The sequence below is a fragment of the Diuraphis noxia genome, unplaced genomic scaffold, assembly GCF_037042655.1.
Source record: "Diuraphis noxia isolate RWA-SAM2 unplaced genomic scaffold, SU_Dnox_SAM2 contig0005, whole genome shotgun sequence".
Taxonomy (NCBI): domain Eukaryota; kingdom Metazoa; phylum Arthropoda; class Insecta; order Hemiptera; family Aphididae; genus Diuraphis; species Diuraphis noxia.
The window spans coordinates 49,544,262-49,569,114 of record NW_028301715.1 but is presented as its reverse complement, the minus strand read 5'-3'; the positions used below and the strand labels follow the sequence as shown (position 1 = coordinate 49,569,114).

General features: G+C 29.2%; 3 protein-coding genes across 11 annotated transcripts in view; 2 read left to right on the top strand and 1 right to left on the bottom strand.

Annotated features, from left to right (window-relative positions):
- LOC107163876 (uncharacterized) overlaps nucleotides 1-6,201 on the top strand; it is a 141,680-nt gene extending 135,479 nt beyond the window's left edge. For 5 of the 6 annotated variants that reach the window (XM_089229053.1, XM_089229052.1, XM_089229051.1 and 2 more), the window contains one exon: nucleotides 2,052-6,201. In XM_089229053.1, the coding sequence (XP_089085179.1) occupies nucleotides 2,052-2,303 (252 nt within the window). In that variant the 3' untranslated portion in view covers nucleotides 2,304-6,201. The remainder of the gene's footprint in view (nucleotides 1-2,051) is intronic. The other variant, XR_016191999.1, reaches the window with a different exon arrangement.
- Nucleotides 6,202-9,032: 2,831 nt separating this feature from the next.
- On the top strand, nucleotides 9,033-23,985 carry Blos4 (biogenesis of lysosome-related organelles complex 1 subunit 4). Of its 2 annotated transcripts, none has more exons than XM_089228288.1 (5): nucleotides 9,033-9,170; nucleotides 22,709-22,859; nucleotides 22,966-23,037; nucleotides 23,114-23,335; nucleotides 23,415-23,985. In XM_089228288.1, exons 2-5 carry the CDS (start codon nucleotides 22,797-22,799, stop codon nucleotides 23,553-23,555), a joined length of 498 nt encoding a protein of 165 aa, XP_089084414.1. In that variant the 5' UTR covers nucleotides 9,033-9,170; nucleotides 22,709-22,796; the 3' UTR covers nucleotides 23,556-23,985. The 2 variants fall into 2 exon arrangements, with proteins under 2 accessions (XP_089084414.1, XP_015366962.1); XM_015511476.2 differs by lacking the exon at nucleotides 9,033-9,170 and adding an exon at nucleotides 22,266-22,593.
- LOC107163865 (uncharacterized) lies at nucleotides 10,252-21,155 on the bottom strand. Of its 3 annotated transcripts, none has more exons than XM_089228287.1 (7): nucleotides 21,005-21,155; nucleotides 20,794-20,860; nucleotides 19,340-19,446; nucleotides 18,981-19,163; nucleotides 18,738-18,902; nucleotides 18,501-18,662; nucleotides 10,252-16,308 (listed from the first exon to the last, which is right to left on the bottom strand). In XM_089228287.1, the coding sequence occupies exons 3-7, from the start codon at nucleotides 19,384-19,386 to the stop codon at nucleotides 14,985-14,987; spliced, it is 1,881 nt and encodes a 626-aa protein (XP_089084413.1). In that variant the 5' UTR covers nucleotides 19,387-19,446; nucleotides 20,794-20,860; nucleotides 21,005-21,155; the 3' UTR covers nucleotides 10,252-14,984. The 3 variants fall into 3 exon arrangements, with proteins under 3 accessions (XP_089084413.1, XP_089084411.1, XP_089084412.1); XM_089228285.1 differs by having other exon boundaries at nucleotides 19,340-19,433; XM_089228286.1 differs by lacking the exon at nucleotides 21,005-21,155 and having other exon boundaries at nucleotides 20,794-20,998.
- Nucleotides 23,986-24,853: the final 868 nt, after the last annotated feature.

The window sequence follows — 24,853 nt, the reverse complement described above, 5'->3', positions numbered from 1 at the left end:
CTAGGGGAGTAGGCGCCATCGTGTCGCCAACGACGATGCTTCAATATGTTGAAAGTCGAAACGAAATACGGACGATGTACATATTGTATCATGTTTTACATTATATAAAGTTATATATATACTATTATTATTTATGGGCAAACATTCGTTTTATTGAATTTATAAATTATTACCTTTAAGTATTTACATTAATCAAGTTTATACGTCAAATATGTATTGAAAAAAAAACAAAATACGTACAAATCTGAATTTTTCAAACATTAAGCTAATATATTTTATAATATTTTTAAAAATTCCAATATACATATTACCAGAGAAGAACCTAGTAATAGTTATATTCATAATGATACGACTATAGGTATACCTAATTAATATTAAATCTTAAATGATACGTTATACTTATCCTTAATGATAATGGATTCGAATTTAAAATGCGTATTATAAATTATATTAAGACGTTAAAACTAAAAAATTTTATCTCATCATAAATAATAACAATAATGTTACGTTGTTGCGAAAACATTTTTTTCGCCCTAATTCCGAGACTGCTGTCCAATTTTCAATCCATTATATTATATAGAGTAGGGTCTGGTGTAATTTTCGGAGTACTTTATCCAACAAAGAACAAATAAAAATAAAAGTATATACTATACAAAAAATATATCAACCTTGTAAGACGAAAGCCTCTGCTGAAAATCAAAAGAGTTTTTAGTTTAAAAGTTTTTCTATCAGGACATTTTTTTGTGTACCTACCTATACGCTTATACCTATTATATAAATGTATCTTATACCGTTATGGTGAAAAATATAATAAATACAATCATATATTGGTACTGAGAATAATAATTGTGACATAATCAAATTTACACGCCTAAATCATATTAAACAAATTATGAAATCAAGCACGTCATACATTCATCAACATAATATAGATGTCCATGATTATCCGTTAAAAACAAAAGTCGATTTTCACAACATATAAAATTCGAATAAAATATCATTATGATATGATTATGTGGTTAATTTTCGTTAAAACACATCATACAAATTACGTAACATTATCGCCCGGGTAGGGTATATCTTTTCTCTTCTGTACTTATTTTCAGCTCGACATTTTCAATCGGCCGAGAGCGATTTTAGAGTATTAGTTGGTTGTGACTTGTTGGCTGTGTCTGTTGTTGTAGTTTTTTTTAATACCAACCTAGTCGAAAAATTCCTCAAATACAATTCACTTTATTCCTTTTCCCATTTTACACATACCACAAGACCTATCGTTTGCACTCGGTCGAAATTGTTTTCGAAATTCGATGTTGTAGAGCCGCCGGTCGCTTTGATAAAACAGCCTTTTATAATTGGTGTGTTTTTATTATTTGCTTTGGTGTTCGATTAATTTCCGTGACATTGAGACAGAACGGGATGAGTTCACCACTTCCCGGCTCCCAGACACGCTAATATTTTCCAATTATAAATCTGAATTCTAGAAAAATACACTAAAATAATATACAATATAATACGTAGTTTTATAAATGAATACAATTTTTCTTAGAAATCGGCGTGGATGCAGGTATAGTCGTTTTTAGAATTTCAATCCATAGTTAATAGCTTTTTTTTAAATCTAAAGGACTAGAATCGTATCAACTTCACCTTCAAAAGTGATATTTTCAATACAGGCAACCAAAGTTTAGACTTTTTTTTAAGGATCAACTCAAATGAAACCAGTGTAGTTACATAAATATAAATTAATTAATGGCTTTAAAACCATTTATTTAACAACCATATTATTTAAGTTGTTTAAGTTTTAATGTGGGTTGGACAACTTTTTTTTAGAAAATATTTAGTAAACTATGACTTTTGTGGATCGACTAACCACATAATATTATTTTATGATTTCCTAAAAGCTAAATTATTTTTAAAAAATATGAGCTCTGACAGGGCCGCTCTTTTACGCCGAACACCAAACTTTTATATCCAATGGATACTTGCTTAGCCAATTTAATATTTTTAATAATCGATAATAAATTAATTTTACTTTTATTTTCATACGATTTCAGTGCTCCGTGGGCGCTCAAGTGAACATCGACGAGGATGCAAACGGGTCGGCGGATGAGTCTCTGTGCGGTGGACGAAACGAATTATACGAACCGATGGACAACGATCGCGAACCCAACCTCACTTCTCCGGCGGCAATGAGCTTTATCGGTGAAACGGAAAAGGAATTGACCGATGCACCGCCGATGACATCTTCCTGTCAGACTTGTCTCATCCAACAACCTAACATCCAAGCTCTCATGGGCGTCCATTGAACTGCATCGAACAAATAACAATATCATAAAATATACAATATACATATAATATTATACATCATCAATTCATCGCCATAATATATATACATATATACTATAGTATATTATTATATCATATAATTATCTATATAGGTAAGCGACGACCCCGACTTAATGATCCACGGCCTACAATTGGTCATGGTTGAGTTAATTTATTTTTTCAATGTTTTAGACATTATGTCTTAGGCGTTTTATTTTTGAGAAGCACTCACCTTTTTTACACGTCTGGCTTATAAAAAAATACTTTGAGGAAATAATTGTCCATGCTTCTATATTATACAGTAATAATGCACAATACTTGAATAATGTGTCTGCATAAAAAAATGTACCATGTAATCTATTAAAATATTTTATTACATTGGGATATGTATCTATTATTCTGATTACTCACACAAAAAGTATAGAAATTAAATATTTCTGAATCATATTTTTAAACTTGGTTTTTCCTACATTTTCTAATCAAAAACAAGATATTACTTCAACATTTTTAAAAATAACATTAAATGTATGTAGGTACCACGTCTTGTATATAATATTTTGTACCGGAGGGCTATTTAAAACCCTGCAGGTATAAATAAATTATAAAAAAAAAAAATTATTTTCCTTCTCTTTTTCAAGCGTATTAACGTTCTATTATCTTGTATGTCTTTTCTAAAATTCGCCATTAATATTTGCCATAAATTATGATTAATGAACCAAGTTTCAGTGTGTTAGAGGATGACCACATCACCATCCCCAAAATTACAACTTTTATTTAAAAAAAAAAATAAAATATAAGAAAATTCGAGAACTTGAAATACCTATACAATTTTTAAGAAAACGATTTGCTGATTCAGTAAAAACATTATAAAATACTTAATATATTTGACGAACTATGGCAATGTAAATCACTTAAAATAAGTAAATCATTTTCATTGGCCAATTTAATCTTTTGAATAACATACAAACAATATGTGTCTATATTTTAAAAACTATTTAAATAATATTATCAGTTATTTCTAAACATTGCACCATTTTGATTAATTTCATTCAGAGGTATAATGCATATATCAGTACATAGTTACATATTGTTATAGTGCTGTCTTTTCGTCAGTATTTATTTTTATGTTGGGACATAAATATTTAAATAACAATAATATCTAACAACCACATTGTGTTGGGAGACAATGAGCTACATCAAAGAAGAATGCAAACTTTCTCGTATTTAAAAGTTGATTTGCTTGAGAGGTCATTTAAATCTTCTGAAACGCAATAAAAATCTTCCGCCAACGTTTTTACCAAATCCAACAAACAAATGAATTGTACTTTTTTTTTTTTTACTTACGTCATGAATTTGAACGAAATTTTATTAGCCAGCAAGACAAGTAATATTTATCTAAAATCACTATTTGACGTTACTGGGACAGGATTGGTTTAAAAGGATTTTCTATTTTCGTTCTTATATTATTTCAAAAGTTTAAGTCGACATGCATGTGATACAACGCATTATCACCAAAATCGAGTTTTTAAATATTTTTCTGAACAATTTTCACTTATTATAACCCTTTTAAATTACAAATTACTTGATATTTATACTAAATACGTATTGTTCTCATGTATCTACAAAATTATGAATTGTACATCAACCAAAAGGCAAATATAATTTGGGATAAGTTATAGGTTGGATTTTATTTTATTCTTTTCAATAAGTTTGAAAATGTATCAGACGTCAGAATAATATTTTTTCATTGTTTTCCCACAGTATATGTTATGTTTAAAACAATATTAAATTAAATTTAAAAATCACAACACTACAAATAAATATCTGAGTTCGTTGTTGGAGTTTTTTTTTATGTTCATTAATTTAATAGATCTTTATGATCTTACACAATATTATTAATCGTCGACAGTTGATTTGAGATTTTGAAAGTACGATTTTTATATTTCTATAAGTATTTCTATTATAGCTAAGTTATAAAATACTGAAATACTGATCGTAGTGGATATACTTAAGTACGAGTATAATTGCGTAGAATTAATGTTATGTTATATTATTTCCGATTCAGATTCGCTTTTCGAACTAACACCGCCGCCCGAACACTGGGCAACTTCCGCACCATCGATACGGCCAATGCCCATTACAGCAATATTATTATTATTATCATTCTTATTGTACCTAATTGTTGTTATTGTTGTTATTGTAATATAATATAATATTATAATGTACCTAACCTACGGCGCCCATTGGTTAACACAACACGTTTGTATTATATTAATATAATGTATAAGAGCAATCTAAAGCTCTTGTCCATTCCGTGCAAAAGCATATTTATTATATACATATATTATTATTATTATTATTATTATATAGCAATTATTATTGATTTATTTGTTAGTTGAAAACGATTTTTTTTTCAATCATTTTATTTTTCACCGCTACATCATAGTATAATAATAGCAATACTTTGATTATAATCTAATCTGTATACGTAACGCTCATCGTTTCAGACGCCCGAAATAATATTTTATATCCAACAATGTGTTGTTTTCATTTTAATTTAACTAGGTATATAAATAATTATTGCACTATAATAATATCAAAAATCCTACACATGCATAATATAATACATGACGTGTTGGTATGTTGCAGAATATTTTTTTTCTAAACTTCACGAAATAAATAACAAGTTTATATTATTACAATCGATATTGTATACAGGGCAATTCATTAAAAGGTTAACTCTCCTCTGACTGCATTAAAATCTCTGGAGTAAAACGTGAGAAGTTTCGGTTAGGTCTTGAAAAGTTTTAACGTTTTTGTAATTATATTCCTTTTTATTAGACAATTTGAATTCATTTCAACATAACAAAAACAAAATATGAAAATATATTTTTGTCGGTATTTTTTTTTTTAAGGTTTACACAAAGCATATATCAACGTAATAGTTTGCTTTGAAATATATATATATGTATATTTTTTTTGCCAATAATATACAATCTTCTTTTGAATTTTGCAATTTAAATTTGGGTATGTTGTCGCAAAAAAAAAGAAAGTAAAAATTAAACAACGATAAAAATTGATAAACTACGACAAAAATATTTCCAAAAACCTCAATAGAGTCGAGAGTGAGTATTAGTAGAACCTTTAAAAGAAATGCCGTACAAACGATTTAATCGCGTTGGATTTGCAATGAAACGAACAAAAAGCCGACTCAATAAATCATTATAGCACCAGCTACTCTGCATCATACTGCGCCTATTTAACTATACTTATCAGTGTCAGGAAAAAAAAACTCATCGATTAACATATTTTCATGTTTAGAGTTTATAGCGGTTACCTGCACTCGAAATTTGAAATTGATAAATATCAATGAAATGAATATATCCATTATCCACTGCATTTCTCTATAATAGTAAAAATGAAACTGATCACACGAGTGAAATACCTACATGAAAGTTAAATCATTAATTTTGTTTAGTCATGTTTTTATTGCATATAGCGTTGTAAAATATATTTTTTGCCCAACACTGATGATTCTTCTTATGATAACTATAACAAATTATGTGTATAAAAAAATTCACTCGACTAGCGTATTATACTACTAATTATTAGGTACGATTATGTTTTTTTTTTTGTTTTATATAATGTTAAGTAATACATATCATTACGTTTAAACGCATAACGGTTAGACCATTATGTATCCAAATTTATATAATATATATATTATTATTATTACATTTTTCGTCAAACATATTATATTCATATGTGTATAGTTGTATACTACGGTTGTATTATACCCACTTAGCCTACAATTTTGTGCGGTCTAATATTATTGTACTCTAGTCTAATAAGTTTAATAAATTGTTTGGCAATATTTAATTGGATGTGTGTCGTAATATTTTTTGAAACCTTTGCCCACTCGTCATCGTCTATACGGCTATACGTTTTACAAAATCATGTGTGTACAGGGTGCCCAGGGTGGTTATCTTGATGAACGCTCAGTTTTGGAAAACTATTAACATTATTTTTTAAGACAATAGGCACATTCGTTTTATATATGATTAAAATCATCCACTTAAGAGGAAGCCACAACCATATTATTCGTTGTCTTCGTCTTACAAATGATGCGTATACCAAAGAAAATTTACGCTTATAGCACATCACGTTTAACTCCGTTAGCTTAAAAATTACAGTAAATCGACCAAGTTGATGATAATAACATTATCTGTATAAACAAATTTTTTACGATAACTATTAGATTTTAAGCGAATTATGAGCATTTTTAGTTTAAGCTTTTTTCTTATATTCCTATACACCAATTATTAAAAATATGCCACGATACACAAACACAGATAATGTCTTGCCATCATAAGAGTTTCAAAAGAGGTCGATTCACTCTAATTTTTAAACTAACGGAGCTAAACGTTTATTTCAAGAGAGAGAGAGAGAGACAACAAATGCCATTGTTACGTCTTCTTAACAACATTAATTTAGAGTTAGGATGTTGATGACTAAAAAAAATGTTAAAATGCCCTAAAAAAAGTGCAAAAATGCCATAAAAACTTAAAAAAATTACCTTAAAAACTAAATCAGTACTGACAATAATTCCTTTTACAGCAATTATAAGCACTTCAATCAATAGGCCTAATGTCTATGTCAATTTAATCTTGTTTATCGGGTTTTTTCATAAAATGTATTAATAAAATATACTCGATAATCGTGTATGATCGGCGTATGTTTGAAAGAGCACTTGTTTTATCAATATTATATTGACAATATACTTATAACACCCAAAGTCACAAACAGTAAATCCAAAGTTAGATTTTAAAATTTTAAATAAATTCAATTTGTTTCCAAACCTAGGTTTAACACTTGCTCTAATTTAAAATTTGAGAAAAATGCCCCACATTGTATATGAAAACTACAAAAAATGACCTAAAAGATGAAAAAATGACTTAAAAATATTGAAAATTGACGTTGGAAAAAAATAGAAATGCATTTATAGCTAAAAACGCCTAAAAATTCAAAAAAAAAAAAAATGCAAAATAAAATTAGAATATCCTGCATCAAGGGAGTACGAGACAAATTTTTAGCTAGGATAGCATTAAATAGAATCAAAGGAAAAAATTCAAAAGTCATCAACATATCCTAACACTAAACATTATTATTGTTTGAACTGTTTGAAGTGAATATGACGTTGTCGGGTTGATTCTAGTCTGAAAAAAAAGAACGGCCACAGTGTAATACTCTAAATATTTTAAAATTCTAAAATTAAAAATTTGGATAAAATATTATGCTTTATAGAGGAAATAGGTGGAGGGCTTGCTTGAAGTCAAATCGTCCTATTTAAATGATATACCTACTAATAACATTAAAATATATCGTACACGCGTTTAATAATATCAGCAGTAATAGTTATTAGACATTTTATGAAGTTACATTAAACGATTATATTATTATTTTTTTCTTCGGCATTGCAATTTTATATTGACGTTTATCTGCTTCGTTGGTTTTTTCCTTCACACGGCTCTAAAACAGTTGGCCGTTAAGACGCGGAAGAACTGTAGTAAACGGAAATAAGAAATGGTTTTTTTTTAAATAAATTACTCACTGTACGTAGGCGTATAATTCAGCACTTAAACGTTAAACAGCTTTCCCGCGAATTAAATTTCAACCCTATGGATTGCATAAGGTACCTACGTTGTTCGTAAAATAAATTTATCGTTGGTGTTTCTCGTATCTCTTGAAAACAACAATTCTCCGCGCCAATTGAAAACCACTGTTGAATTTGCCATCTCCGGGTGGCGTGTAGCATACAGGGCTCAAGTGTTGCTCAGTCAACGCCTAAAAACAATGAACTGTGGGTGGGTATAATAATATGTAGGTCAGTATAACATAGTAGTGGGTCACCTTAACTATTTCGAGAAAAACAAATTTTTTTTATAATTCTTGCCACTGCGCCTTACAAACTTAAATATCTACTGTAATATCAGCCGTATATAGAGTGAAAACGGTAGATCGGATACAAACATTTGTTTTTTTAATGAGAACCCCACTATCATTTAACGGCACATTATTTAGCAAATTATTTTTTTTCGAGAATTTTGATGTATCGTTATGATAACTCTAAAGAGTTATTTTAAAGAATAGAATAATATTACAATGTATATTACTTATAAAAATTCTTAAAAATAAATTACCGTTCCTATATCCTCGTATCTGATATCTTTGGAAAGGATATGGCGTAGTCTGCTATCCAGTGGATGTGTGTATAACGATGACGTGTCGATGTATTTAGTTACAACAAACAAATTAATTAAATTTTAAGGAATAAAATTAAAAATATAAATGTGTTTTTAGGTTTATATTTGATTTACATCAAGATAATGTAGGTACACAAATAAGTTATATATTATTATTGATGAATAAATAAATTAAATTGAACCTCCTTCGTCAGTTAAAAAGATAACATGTTTGTAACGTTCGAAATTCACACACACACACCAGGATCGTCAATTTGTATCATAAATATAATATCTATTCTAGTGGGTATATATTATGATGTTCCCTCCTTTGGTTGGTGATATGACGATAACACCGCCGTGCTGCAAGCTATCTCCCACTGCCGCGATCTCGAATAATAATAACCGACGCGAGAACAATATTATATAACTTAATATGAATATTGGCCAATGTTTTTTTTTTCTTGTCACCGTACTCGACGCACGTACACGGAACCAGCTCAATATATTTTATTTGGATACCGTTCCAAAGAACGATATGGAGTAAAACTTCAAAACTTCTCCGGTGCACCCGTGTGCAGGGTCACCGAATACATGAGTACGTAGGTAAGTACAGTAACATATTATATATATATATACAGACATATGACATTAAGACACCTTGGCCGGTATTCACAACTATTTCATAATATAATATACATATGAGTGATGTCTTTAATATAAGATAATTTAGCGCATGAAAGTCCATTGGACACCGACAAACCTAAGGTTTAGCGCCAATATGTATTCGATTGTTATGGTATAGTACCTAATCCTCTATTATTGCACAGTTTTTTTTTTTTTTTTTTGCAAATCGGACAAAATACTTTTTTTGCATTCTCATTGTGTTGTGAGTCAATATGATGTTTTAAATTAAAATTTAACAAAAATTGTTTTCCACAATGTTGACAGCCATAGATTTTTGAATTTCCCCACCTAAATCTGGGATGATTTAAATAAATGATTATTTATTTAAATAAATAAATGATTTCGGACAGTAGTTACATTGGATAGTATGTCCAACTACATGCAAAAGTTTATGCTTTTTAAACCACGATTTAAATTTAAATATATTTAAGCAAAATGCAAATGTCACATTTAGGAGTAATAGAATCATGATACCTAGTGGTTGGCATGAACATGGTCACCTTTTTTTATCATCATCATTATCTCTCGTGTCAATAAGAACTGCAATAAAAATATATTATATATATTTATATACAGGGTGTCCCACGAAGATTTAAATTTGTGTATTTATTTAATAATTAAAAATTACTCACTTAATAAGTATGGATTAAGTTTACGGAAAAAATCAAAAATACCATTCAGGAAAAATACCGGCAACGTTGGAATTTGTTCCACCCACTTTGATGATGATTGTTACTTTAAAGCATAAGGTCTAAGACTGAAACTATTAAGAACTGTTCTAAATTATTCTCCTTGGTGTAAAATTAATTTAAAAGAACCAGGTATTCATACTATAGATGAGTATTGTTTATATTCTTCCAAAACAGTTAATATAGTTTCACAATTCAAACAAAAGTGAAATAGAATTATTTGAATCTGAAATGATTCTAAAAAAAAGATTTAATTTGCAGTATACATTATTTTTTTTTATAAAATCTGTAAATAAAATAAAACTGCTAAATACATTTTTTTATTATTATTTTATATCCAAAATTGCAAACTGGTAGTAAAAGACAAATATAATTTATTTACAGAAGTTTAATTGTGATGAATGTGGAGTTAAATTTAAACACGTCTGTGCATTAAAAATTATATAAACAAAAAGAATAACATCAAAAATCTTAAAGAAAACACAATTGAATGCTTAAAATTTAAGGAGGCAATTATAAAATAAATACCATAAGTACTATAAATTTGAAATAAAGATTGTTTAAAGATTAGAAGTTGATATCTAAATATACGTTAAAACATATTATAAGCTTTGAAATAATTGTAATAATAAACCTATATATATATATTTTTTTATATAAAGAAATATACAATCTATACTAAGTAGCACAATAGGTATATGTGATAAGAGACTTAAAAATAACATGGTAGACGTGATTAAGAAGTCACCCACTAGTGACTCTTAGCATGAGAGGTAATTGTGAATGTTGAGGTACAAGAGATTAGAGATTAGGTGAATTTTTATTGTAATAGACCTCTGCACCATCTCCTTTTAAGGCGACGTCAAGGATTATTAGGAAACATTAAGGTATTTAAGTTACTAATGATTTGCCAAGTATGAAAAAAATCGTTTGTAAAAAATTACTGATTCTTCTTCGATTGTTTTAACATAAAAATCATTGTGTAGCGTAAGATTTGATTTTTTTGCCGCACCTTATAGTTGAAGACCGTAAGTTTAGATAGGTTTTAAGAATGTTTTGTAGATTATAAGTTTATTTTTTAGACTAGTGCATTTGTTTTTTACTAACATAGTTTTGAGTATACGAGAACGAGTTTAATATTAATTTTATGGATCTGATGTGAGGGTTCCAAGTTAATATTTTGTTTAAGGTGAGTCCTAAATATTTCACTGTATCGGATGAAGGTATAGGAATGTTATCCACTGGAACTGGAGAGCAGAGTCCATGTTTTTAAAGTAAAGGTGGTGTGTAATGATTTACTGTGGTTCAATTTGATTCATCATTTTGTGTACAACGATGATATGAGATTTAAATGTGTTTGAAGATTTTGTGAGGCTATTAGGGATTTTCATGGATTGAAATTACAGCTTTGTCGTCAGCGTAGTCAGGAACAAGCATGTTTTCGATGACAGGTTGATCAGAAGCATAGATGTCGAATAATAAAGGAGATAGAATGCCACCTTGGGGTACACCTGCATTGATTAAAGCCATTTGAGAGGTAGAGGAGCTGATATGAATTTGAAAAAATTGATGAATTAGATATGATTTGATTAAAAGAAATAAGGAAGAGGGAGAAAGTTACAAAGTTTGGTAAAAGTAGGCCGTTGTGCCATACACGATCGAATGCCTGAGAAATGTCAATAAAAACACAGGAACAGTATTGTTTACATTTGAGAGAGGTTGATATAGCATCGACCAAATGGTGAACTTGCTGAATTGTGTCGTGTTTAGCTCGAAAACCAAATTGCGATGAAGGGAAAATGTTATTTGAGATAAAAACTGGGGATAACCGCTGAAGAATGAGTCTATCACAAACTTTTGACTTTGCAAGCTCAGCTGTTATTAGGTCAAAACCAGGAGATTTCTTATTTGCGTGCTTAAGAATTATATTTTTTAACTCGTTTGGTATGGCGTATTTAAGAAGAGAATCATTAGATAACGGAGTCTAAACATTTTATAACGTTCTCTATGTGAAGGGGGTCCCGAGTATCAGCGCGAGGTTGAAAAATATTCGATAAGTGTGTTTGAATACTTCTGCTTTTCTAAGTCACTGATAACTAATGAATTGTCAGGTTTTCTAAATGGAAAATAAAGGGATTTATATTTAATAGAAGTTGTTTGGTTTCTCTCCAAAGGGAGCCATCAGAAGTAGATAGGTTGTTCAAATTTTGTTCAAAAGCATTTGCTTTATGTTTTGCAAAGTTTTTTTTAAGGAGTTTGTTAGCTTGTTATACGCTGATTTGTGAGAAGACGGGAGAGGTGGTATCTTGCTCTTGCCCTACGTTTTTCAACAATTAGGCTACGGATTTCTTCCGAGACTAGAGTGTAAATAAAATTAGAGTTGTAATTTGGTCGAAGTTTTTGGTCCTAGCGGGCCTAATGGCGACACACGCAGCCGATTGAATTAGAGATGTGAAACTGTTGACGGCATCATCAATATCAAGATTGGATTTTAATTTAATTTTTAGATTAATATTTTCATTTACTAAATCATGAAATCGAATGTGATCCGTTGAATAATTTGAGTGGCTTACTACGTGCTAGTTGAGTGGCTGAGATGGAAAGGAGAACCGCAGAATGATTAGAGATTAAGTCAAGGACATTTTTAGTAGAGAAATATAAGTTGCGGGGTAATTAAGCAGCAAAAATATAGAGAATGTCCGGCTTCTTTTTGAGTCAGGTAGGCCAGTAGGTGGGTCCTAGAGGGGAGATAATATTGAAATTTTTTTTGATAGAGAAGCCTTGTACTGTGGGTTATTGACACGGCAGCCTCAGCTTTGATGTTTGGCGTTGTAATCACCACCAATAATGAAGTTGGTATTTAATTGAACCAACAAAATCGTTAAATATATCTTTGGTTATATTATGACAAAGGGTGGGGGGGGGGGGGGAATGGTGTTCCGATAGTGATCGGAAAATTATTCTATTTAATTAGTATGGAGCAAGATTAAATGTAATCATGACAGTATTCAGGAAGAGGTTTGAAAAGTGAGGATGTTTTAATTAGATGAAATTCAAGGATATAGAAATGAGAGAACTTGGTGAAGTGAGTTTCAGTTATTAATGCAATGTCAATACGAGCGTTGTTATAAAACAGATTGAAGTTCGTTTATGTAATTTTTAAGGCCATTTGCGTTAAATTGCAAAATTAAGAGCGAAGTTTTTGTGACTGTTACTCATTTTTCCTATTTAATAGACTGGTGATTACTTTTGTAAGTAGTGATATTAATTGATTTATGAGTTTTAAATTCACTCAAGAAGCTTGTCATTAGAGTATTTATGTCAGAGACTGGTGGGGGGTGAAACTGGTATGTGTGGAGGAGCAGGTTTGGAGGGTTGGTCGGAAGCAGCTGCTGCAAAGTTAAATGCTGTGCAGGAAGGTGCAGAGCAGGGATGAGGTTTGTTGGGTGACCATCTTGTACATTTTGAGGCATAAGATTAGAATTTATATATACAGTTAAATTTTTATAGTATGTATTTGGATTCTTTCGAAGTTGCAGATTTTTGTAGACTGGGCATCCTTTGTAGCTCGCAGGATGATTTTATTGACAGCGAGGGGGTTCGTCACGTGAATTTGGGCAAGAAGATGAATGATAATCACTATCGCAGCATACGCATCGAGATAGGTAGCAACAATAAGCACTTGTGTGTCCATACTCTCGACAGTTTATACATTGAGAAATTGTTTTATGTTTATGGAGTTCTTCCACTTTTATTTTAGGGTGAAGTAAGGAAGTGTGTTGATAGATTTCGTTTGAATGAGACGTGGGCTCTACGAAAAAGAGAGGTAACAGTTTGTTGTTGAGCCCATGTAAAACTGGCGTTACTTGTCTGTCTTCGAATAAACGAGTTATTAGTTCTTCTTTTATTAAATCACAAGGCGTGATTTAAAGGTAAGTTGCGAATTACTACAAGAGTTGGTTTGTCTTTCTGTAATTGGTAGATGTGGAATTCTGCGTTTTCTTCTCTTAAGAATTTGACAAGTCTTCTGTATGACTCGGGATTTGCAGTTTGAATTTTTAATCGGTCAGTTGTAGATTTTCAGTTGAAGTTGTCAACACCAATCTGTTTAATTACTTCTGTGCACAGACCAGGGAAATCATCCACGTTTTTTCGAAAATAGGCGGGGGGGATAATGGGTTTTGTAGTTACATTTGGATCTGGCTCAGAAACAGAAGACTAAGCGACCTTAACTGGAAGATTCAAGGGGGTGGGTGAATGATCCATCGAGCTGAAAACTTCAAAACGGTTTCTTGAAGAAAATAGTTTTTTTTAGTTTTAATTACGTCGTCGTTCTTTGGGAATGACGATTGACGATGAATCAGATTTTGTGTAAGACGAGTTTGAAAGAGTTCGTTTTTGTTGAGTAGTCCAAGCATTGCCTTCACCGGAATTTGGAGATGTTATATTGGGGATTTTGGTCTTGGTATTTGTATTTGAATTATTATTCAGATTTGTTTGTTTTGTGTGTTGATTTGATATTAATGATGTTTTGGTGTTGGTTTTTTTCTTGATATAAGGCAAAGTAGTAGGCATTGTGGCAGTACACTGGTGATGAGGTAATTAGAGCTCGGGCAACGACCTTGAGATAAGACGCAACAGAAGTAGTGTTGCGTAACCGTAGATTATATTAAATTATAAAATATAATATATTAATAAGTAACTTAATAATTCAGCTGTAGGAAGCGAACATTCAGACACTTGGTGAGAATGCGTATAAATATAGCTATAAAAATAACCATATGTCAAGTTAAGGACATTTATGAATAAAGCAAATTATAATTGAAATTAATAAAAATGAGCTCGTTATAAAAATTCACCAATTGACTCGACGGTTCACAAAGCGATAACTGAGTATCGGACGACTGCCACTAAGGAACTAAACCTATATTAATAAATATCTCACAATATATTTTTATGCACTTGTTCATGGACACTGAAGGGTATTTAAAGCAGAAGCAGAAGCATAAGAAAAAGATTGATCATGAATCAAATTTTAATGGCTTCATTTTGTATGTATCAATGTATGCTTTTTTAAATTTGATGATGAACAAAAATGTCTATCACAGAAATCACATTTATACCGATTTTCTCCTGTATGTATTCTTTTATGGATGTTTAGATGTGATAATATTGAAAAATTTTTATCACAGAAATCACATTTATACGGTTTTTCTCCAGTATGTATCCTTGTATGCTTTGTTAAATCGGAAGAAGTATAAAACCCTTTATCACAGGTAACACATTTATACGGTTTTTCTCCGGTATGTGTCCTTGTATGCTTTGTTAAATTGGAATTAGTAAAAAACCCTTTGTCACAGAAATCACATTTATATGGCTTTTCCCCGGTATGTTTCCTTTTATGGTCATTTAAATGCGATGATATAGAAAAACATTTATCACAGACATCACATTTATACGGTTTTTCCCCGGAATGTGTCCTTATATGCTTTGTTAAATCGGAAGTAGAAGAAACCCTTTTATCACAGAAATCACATTTATAAGGCTTTTCTCCAGTATGTATCCTTTTATGAATTTTTAAATGTGATGATATGGAAAACCTTTTATCACAGGTATCACATTTATAAGGTTTTACTCCAGTATGTGAACTTTCATGAATTTTAAAATAAGCTTTTGTAGAAAATCCTTTGTCACAGACATTACATATATACGGCTTTTCTCCGGTATTTATCGTTGAATGATTCGTTAAATTGGATGCTTTAGATCTTTTGTCACAAATATCAGTCAAAGGCTTTTCTTTTAAGTTTGATGTCTTGCTCAAATTCAGACAATTAATGATTTCTGGAGAATTTTTTTCTCTATACACTGTTCCTATAAATTCATTACCATCAATAATGTCTATTTCAGTTTTTATTTCGGTGTCTAATGTTTCTTTATACACTGTTCCTATAAATTCATTAGCATCAATAATGTCTATTTCAGTATCCAATGTTTCTCTATACACTGTTCCTATAAATTCATTACCATCAATAATGTCTGTTTCAGTTTTTATTTCGGTATCTAATGTTTCTCTATGCACTGTTCCTATAAATTCATTAGCATCAATAATGTCTATTTCAGTATCCAATGTTTCTCTATACACTGTTCCTATAAATTCATTACCATCAATAATGTCTGTTTCAGTTTTTATTTCGGTATCTAATGTTTCTCTATGCACTGTTCCTATAAATTCATTAGCATCAATAATGTCTATTTCAGTATCCAATGTTTCTCTATGCACTGTTCCTATAAATTCATTACCATCAATAATGTCTATTTCAGTTTTTATTTTGGTATCTAATGTCTTTGAATTTTCTCCATTTTCAACTCTGAAAAATAAAATTGAGTATTTTAAAAATGATAACCTATATTGAATAAGAAAAAATCATTATAACTACAATACTACATATTATGTAGATTCTAATAATACATTTGAGAACTGATGACTACCAACCGATTTATATACAAGTTGAAATAGAAACACCTAACAAATGAAATAACTCTTATTCTAATCCATATTTAACAATATTTGTTTTGATTTTTTATATATATTTACAATATTTATGTATACTTGCAATACAATTATAGGTAGTTAAATGATATACAATTAATACAAAAAAATTAAAATACTTTAACTTTTTTAAATAAATAGCCAATTTGGTAAAACTAATTTTTTTTTTAAATTTTGATGCTAAAAATGATTATTTATTTATTTATTTAAATAATAAGTTTTTTTTTAAAGATAAATTGGAAGAAGTAGAAAACCCTTTGATTCATTATAATATCAATATTTTCTTGGAGTATAATACATTATCTATGTTCCATATAATTTTCATAATTGTTGATTGTTTTCATAAGTTTAACTGATATAAAATCTGTTATATTTATTTGTCATGTCTTTCTGTTCACTGTGTGTTCAAAATATATATATATATTTATTAATTATTATTCCAACGGATCATATGATTCAATTACAAAATTAATTTAATTATAATTCAAGAAGAAAATAAAACAAATAAATCAAAAACAATTTTTTACAAAATAACACAAATAGAATATTTAAGTGCAAAACATTCTGTTTACATAAATATTAAAAGATTTAATAGAATTAAAGTTAAATAAATCAATATTTATGTCATTATCTATAGACATTATCCTATTCACAGGCAAAGTTGAAGCATAATTTGTTTTATGAGTAAAAACATTAAACATAGTGGATGACCATAATATAGATAATATTTATGATAATTTGATTCATTAAATTTCTTTGTATTCCCAAAAAAAGCATTATTTTCAAACATTTAAAAAACAAATATACAATGTATTATTAAATATGTATGAATAACTTGTAAAAGTTTATATATTATGTATATTTAACTGTGTATGTATAATTTAAAAAAGTATATATGATTACATCATATATTGTATATATTTTACCATGTTATTTAAAATATGTATATATCAATGCTTGTTTTCTTGTGTAGGTACGGTAAAAATAAATGTAATGACAGCAAAAATAAGATTAAGAGGACGTGATACCCGCATGTGTTGTCTCTGTCTTACAAGTGCATTATATAGTAAATTTTACGTTCAGCAGAACACGTGTAGCTCCGTTTGCTTAAAAATTAGAGTGAATTGACCTCTTATAAAATTTAAAGGTGTGATTGTTATCTAGTCAACCTCATATGCTTTTAAATATATTTAAATTTTAAAGGAAGTTATGAGTATTTTAAGATGCACAAAAAATTCACAATTTTAAAATACTCATAACTCACTTTAAATTTGATATAAAATAAAAAGCATATGAGGTTGTCTAGATAATAATCTTGCCTTTAAATTTTATAAGAGGTCAGTTCACTCTAATTTTTAAGTTAACGGAGCTACACGTGTTCTGCTGAGCGAAAAATGTACCACGTTACGTATTTGTAAGATGGAGACATCACATGCGGGTATCACGTCCTCTTAAAGTACATTGGTTAATCCTGGATAACCAGTGCCTGTGTCAATATTGTCAACTGACCTTAGTCTAATTGTTTCAAATAACTGATATGATATTTCAATAATCCGGTTTATTTTTAATATTCTAATATACAGCCAGTCCAGTGACAATTTGTTTCAATAATGCAATTGTATCAATTATCTGTGTTCCAAATAAAAGGATTCAACTGTACTTGAAAACTTTAACAGAACATGTATGTAAAGACTTGGAAAAAAATTAATCAAAATACTTTGACTCTTTTTAAGCTATTTAAAAGTAGATATAAGAAATTTATTTTTGTTTTATTTTTTCAGCAAATATGTTGCCTCAGACAGCTTTAAAATTAAATTCATGGTCAATCATAATGTCAATTAAAAATTATTAAAGATATGCTTTTACACACAAATTTTTTTATAACAATTTAAAGTTTGAATACTACATCTAATAAGTGGGATAGTAACATTCTAAAACAACATAAAATTGTATTATCAAATTTAATGTTACACTATGAATCATAGTCTATGATATAAATGTAAGTCATACCCTATCTGTAATAATTGAATATCTTCTTTGTGGTCTGAATCATCAGTAACTTCTTTTTTTACTATTCCACTCAATACTTTATCATCAATAGTTTCCTGTTTAATATCTCCATTAAATTCTTGAATACCACATCTATTATGTGAGGATGGTAACACTTTAGAACTATATAATATAATAAAACCATAAAATTGTATAATCAGATTTAATGTTACACTATGATATAAATGGAAGTCATACCCTATCTGTAATAATTGAATATCTTCTTTGTGGTCTGAATCATCAGTAACTTCTTTTTTTACTATTCCATTCAATACTTTATCATCAATAGTTTCCTGTTTAATATCTCCACTAAACTCTTGAACACCACCACATATATTATGTGGGGATGGTAACATTCTAGTACTATGTAATACAATAAAAACATAAAATTGTATTATAAATTTAATGTAACACTAACTATGATTTAAATATAATACATACTCTATTTGAAATAATTGACTATCATCTTTGCAGTCTGTTTCATCAGTGCATTCCTCTTTAATACTTCTATTGAATACTTGATCATTAATAACTTCCAGTTCAATAACTCTGTTAAATATCTGATTATCACATCTAATAAGTGGGATTGACAACACTCTAGAACCATGTAATAAATCTTTAAACCTAAAAAAAATTGCAAAAAAATTGAGTTCTTATTGATTGGTAAGTAAGAAATTAATATATAATTTAGATATAATACACAAATTATCAAAGCACCTAGGTTAATAAAATAAAGTTCTTTCAAATATAGGTTAAAATTTAATTTGTAACTTCTCATTAATTATATTATACTTGCTTACATAGATTTTATTGCACAATCATTAAAAGGTGTTCTGAGTGGTTTCATATTGAATATAAATCTTCTTTAATGTTTTGTTAATTGCTCAATTAGTACTGTAAACATAAACTATTAAAATTAGATTCCTTTTACGATAAACTTGTAATTTAGTAGTAGTAGAGAATGTTGGATATGTGTTTTTAGACTGTCATAAATAATATGAAAACACTGATATGCAGTGGCGCATTGGCTAAACATTTTGGTCCGGAAATTACCGGAATTTATTGTCTTATATGTAATTTAATAGAATAAACGTTTAACATAAATAAAAGTGTGTAAATTTTGTTTTGGCCACCCAAATTATCAACAATAGATACATTTGTCTACCAGAAAAGATGATGAAATAGAACCCCAAAGTCACAAAAAGTGACAACAATAAAAAAACTTTTTTTGTATATGAAATCATAACACTATTCTTAAGATTGGCCAACTACCAAAGACAAATTGATAACAGTAATGAGTTATATTATAAACTATAAAGAATACATAATAGTAATAAAAAAAGAATTCCTAAAATTCTAACAATATCATACCTAAAACAATATAATACAAAAATAATTATAGAATACTGGACCATAATACCTAGACCGAGAGGGAGGAGGCTGAAGGAGGTAAGCTACAGGTTAAAGGATTTGTAAATTACAAATCTCACTTTGAAATGTTGAACAACACCTCATACAACTAACATTATTAGTAAGTTCAAAGATTGGAACTCGGTCCAACAGGGATGGAAATAATCCACAAATGAGTTACTCGGTGTTCGACTTCATGATTTAACAAGTATAATCACTCCATGGGTCTTACGGCTCTGGACACCAAAAACGAGATTCTTAGTTACAAAAAATTTAATGAACCAATGAGATTCAGACTAACCGTTCAATACTTTTAAACCTGGATATTCATTCACAATGTTTTTTTATAGAACAATGACTAAATTGTATCCAAGAAACAAGGATACTTAAATAGCGTATACCACAAAAACGACCAAAATATCCTAGAACTTCGCTTTTGCTAGGCTAAACTTGTTAAGATCATCCCACATTATCCCGCACTGGGGATAATGAACCATGTAAATAGTATGATCTAAAAACATCCCTTTGCATTTTTTCACACCTGTAACGGCGGTAACTGATTTAGTATTGCAAACTTCTAGATAGTAACTATAGCTTGGGAACATGACTTGAAAGAATTTTTTGGGAAACATAATTTTTAAAAACAAAATTTTAAATAGGTAGGTTTCAAAACTAGTTAGGTAATTATATAGCAATTGTACCTACGTTTTTCTTTATACCGGCATTGAAAAAAAAAATAAGTTGAGTATTCGATTTGTATCACCAACTATAAACTGTTATGAGGTCAGAGCTTAGAGATACATTAATTAAAACTTAATTTGTCTTAGTAGTAGCAAGTACTTACTGTTTACTGATCGTTGACACAGTACAAATTAAACTGATATTATTACTCAAGTATCATCTACAACAATCTGTAACATTGTTAATTGTTGCTAAAATGTAATGACATGACAAAACTAAGTAAAAACATTGTTATTCTTTATTTCTATTTTCTTTAATAAGATATATTATGTTGAATATAGTCGACGAAAAGAATTGTTTTATTTTATACTTACGGTGTAAACAACAATCACGGACAAAGGGATATAGGAGCCAGAGGGAAGAAGGAAGAATAAAGAATTAAAGTCCGCCGGCGAACGACGCGACTCTAGCGATCATTTTCCATCAGTGGTCCACATGCGCGTAAAACTAATTGTGGCGATTTTTAAAATTGATTAAATAGGTATATTATATTAATTTAATAGTATACAAATTATGTGAGCAAAATGGTTGAAAAAATTATTAATATAAAAATTATTTTCATATTATTATATTAGATAATATTATATAACATCACAGCGGCGAGTTGCAGCTTGAGAACCCATGGGTAACCTCTGGCGGACGGGTGTCTGGAGTCACCGGCTAGTTTTCGTTGCCGCGGAGCCGCGGACTATTTATTATTTAATATTTAACCGCTATACAGAGGTGTACTTAGACCTGAATTTTAAATTTATATCATAATGGAATAATGGATCACCTGGCACCTGAACGTAACAAATCGTATCAATTCTAAAAATTTTGAAGACTAAAAAGGCAGTGGCCTAGAGACCTGCTAAAATAATATAATAAAAATAAAAAAAACCCACGACATCTAAAATGTTCTCGGTCGGGTGGTGCTGCTGAGTGACTGCCCCTAAATGCTAATATCTGTTATTTCATATTATATTAATTATAAAATTTGCCCATTGTACATAATGTTGTATAGATTGTAAACTACTTAAATATATAAATAAAAAAAAAAATTTTGGGGAGAGGAAAGGTACGCCACTGCCGGGATAGAGCTCTCGGAGCAGTCGGAGCACTCGCGGGCTGTAGCACAGAACTGTAGTGATAGCTAAAACTACAAATTGATTAGTGTAGAACATTTCAAATTCTGTAAAATATCGTTTTTATTTTTTTATTTGATATCACTTGTAAAGTTGTAAGATTATACGGAAAAAGATCTTGTTGTTTTCAATATTAATTATTTCGGTGGTGTTTTTTCAACTTGAATGACTTTTTTCGTAATTCCAATATCGAAATAATAGAAACGATATTTCACGGACAAAATTCTCCTTTTTATATGGAGGAATTCCGTTATGTCTGTAGCCTTCTTTGTTGTTTCCCGCGCAAAACAGTTTTTGATATGTTTTATATTTGTTAGACGAAGACAACTTTACTTACTGAAGACATCTGCTCCATGGAGTACAATTTGGGAATCACTGATTTGAATCTGTGCGCCCATATCCAGGCCATGTTGATAACGATGATATCTCTTGTCACTTGTTAAATTCACTTATGATAATATAATATTATTTATTGTCTATAATGTCTTGCTTTAAGTTATAATAGTTATATTAAAATACTAGCACGGTGAGCTAGTTAAAATATAAAATTATAAATCTTAAATTGTGACTCATTAACTCATTAACACAGTCACACAGTTACTCTAAGTCACTTAGATATCAATTATTCACTTACAATATATCAGCCTACAGTGTCCTTACTCACTCTTCACTCAAACTTGTCGATTAAACTAATTAAAGAATTTAGATTTTTACTATTTTTTATGTATATTATATTTAGGTAAATCTTTAATTGTATTCTGATTACCTATGTACCGATTGTAAGTATTTTGTATAGTCATTTATGATAATTAATAAATAAAATAGATATTTTGTTGACAGTTGTTTATTCTTGAATCGTTATACTGATTGATTTTTTAATCTTTTTTTTTTCAGTTGTAACTTCTTGCCTATATATATTGCTGCTTAAAGTCAAAACAGTTCAAAAAGTATTTAAAAAAAACTTGCAAGAATAAACCAATCAATGATGTTAGATGAGCTGGCCATCGATTATTCTGAGTACTTAAAGGTCGACAATGAAAATGAGGTAACTTCATTACAACTAAAATATTTGACAGGCAGTACGCTTAGGTATATCTTCGTATATTGTGTATTACATTATATTATTCTCTGGCTTTTCCTTACATTCTTAGGTTAGCGCGTTAAAAGATGTAGTCGAAGATATGCTTACCAGATTGGAAGAATTTCAGACATTTATGGAAATGGTAGATAATCATGAGAATCATATATTTTTAATAATGCCTGATTAACACAATTTTAACTTACATTCATTACTTATAGGTACGTGCACTACGAATGGAAAGTACTGTGATGCATTATGATTCAATAAAAGAAATGAAATCCAAGGTTACTGAACTCACAGATTCTGTAAATAAATTAGAAAAGCTGGTTAATAAAGTTGGTGAAGATGTTGAGTTGGTTGACCAACAACTAACTGAAGCTGAGGCTTGTATGCCTATCAATAAGGATGGCCCACTAAATACAATTCTAAAACCTTTTTTTGTAAGTTAATAGTAATATAATTAATGCACTTTGCAAACATTATATTATATTATTAAGTATTTGTGTTTATTTTTATTAGAAAAAACAAGAAGACCATTCTTCTAGACAATTACCTGCCTATGAACCACCAGTGATATTTAAGTCTGATGATTACTTTCTTGCAACAGAGGCAGAAGATGCGCTTAAAATAATTGAAAATGATACAACCACTAACAATTAATACAAAAAACACTTTTAATTTTAAAATTTTGTATGGGATTAAGTTATCTAGTAATATAAACAATTAGACATAAGTTATTGATTGTTTTTTGGGATAAATACTTGTTATTTGTATAAGAATTTTAATCACTGCAACAATTAACTGTCAATAGAACTAGTTGAATATTCCATACCATACGAATGTTCAATGATTCAGATACCTATAAATTATTGTTGGTGAATACAAAAAAGTTAAAAGTATTAAATTAATGTATTTATACTACATAATATCTAAAAATAATAAATTCAATTTAAATTATTTGAATTATTTAACTTACATCGAATTTATGTATTTGAGTTATGTTTAGTAATTAATTATATAAATTACATTATTTTTATATCTGTATTTTTATAGATAGCGCTAATAAAAAATTTATATTATTATGGTTCTATTGCTGGTCATTTTTATGTTCACTATTCAAATAAATTCTAATTTTTAACTTTTGAGTAGGTACCTAACAACTAACAGTCATTTTTTATACTCTGCAAAATACTATTTCGAGTTAATTGTATAATTATAATTATGTTAAAACATTATTGAAGCCATTAATTAATCTTTTGTTTAGTTTTTACCTAGTATAGACATTGATTTTATACTTGTTTTGCTCCCCTCTTTTTTTAAAATTATAAATGTAAATTTTTTGTGAACAATACATTTATAAATTAATATCATACATTTTATTAAATTAAATAAGTCAAAAAAAGTTATCATAGATATTAAACACATCTTATTACTAAGGAACATTGTCCATTCTCTTTGTAAAGCGCTTTCAGTTTATCATCAGGTTTAAGATCGGTGTTAAATAACAAGATTAACTACAATAATTATTTTTTCAACATTACAGTCTACTAACCAGGATTAAGATAATATTGGGCTCTGTGCCAAATAATAATTAATCCATTATCCATATATTATAGCAACTGTTCTGCTCCCCAAGCCCACTTTTGTTCAATATCTGTTATTGACCATGGCCCATGACTCCCCTACTCACTCTTCTCCTTAATCCGGACTTGAAAAATATATTTTGGGTGAATCACCTCTTTACCCGCATAATAAAAGATGTGTTTGTCAAATTTCTTATTGTGTATTTGAGCGAGTATGATACAATGTAATAGACAAAACTATAATAAGTACATCTTATGTAAAATTATAGTTTTAGAGCACATAAAACGTATGGGAGTAAAACTTCCAGGAAAAAAATTTAAAAAAGAAATATATTATTTTCAATTTTAATTAAATATTGTAACTTGAATTTAATC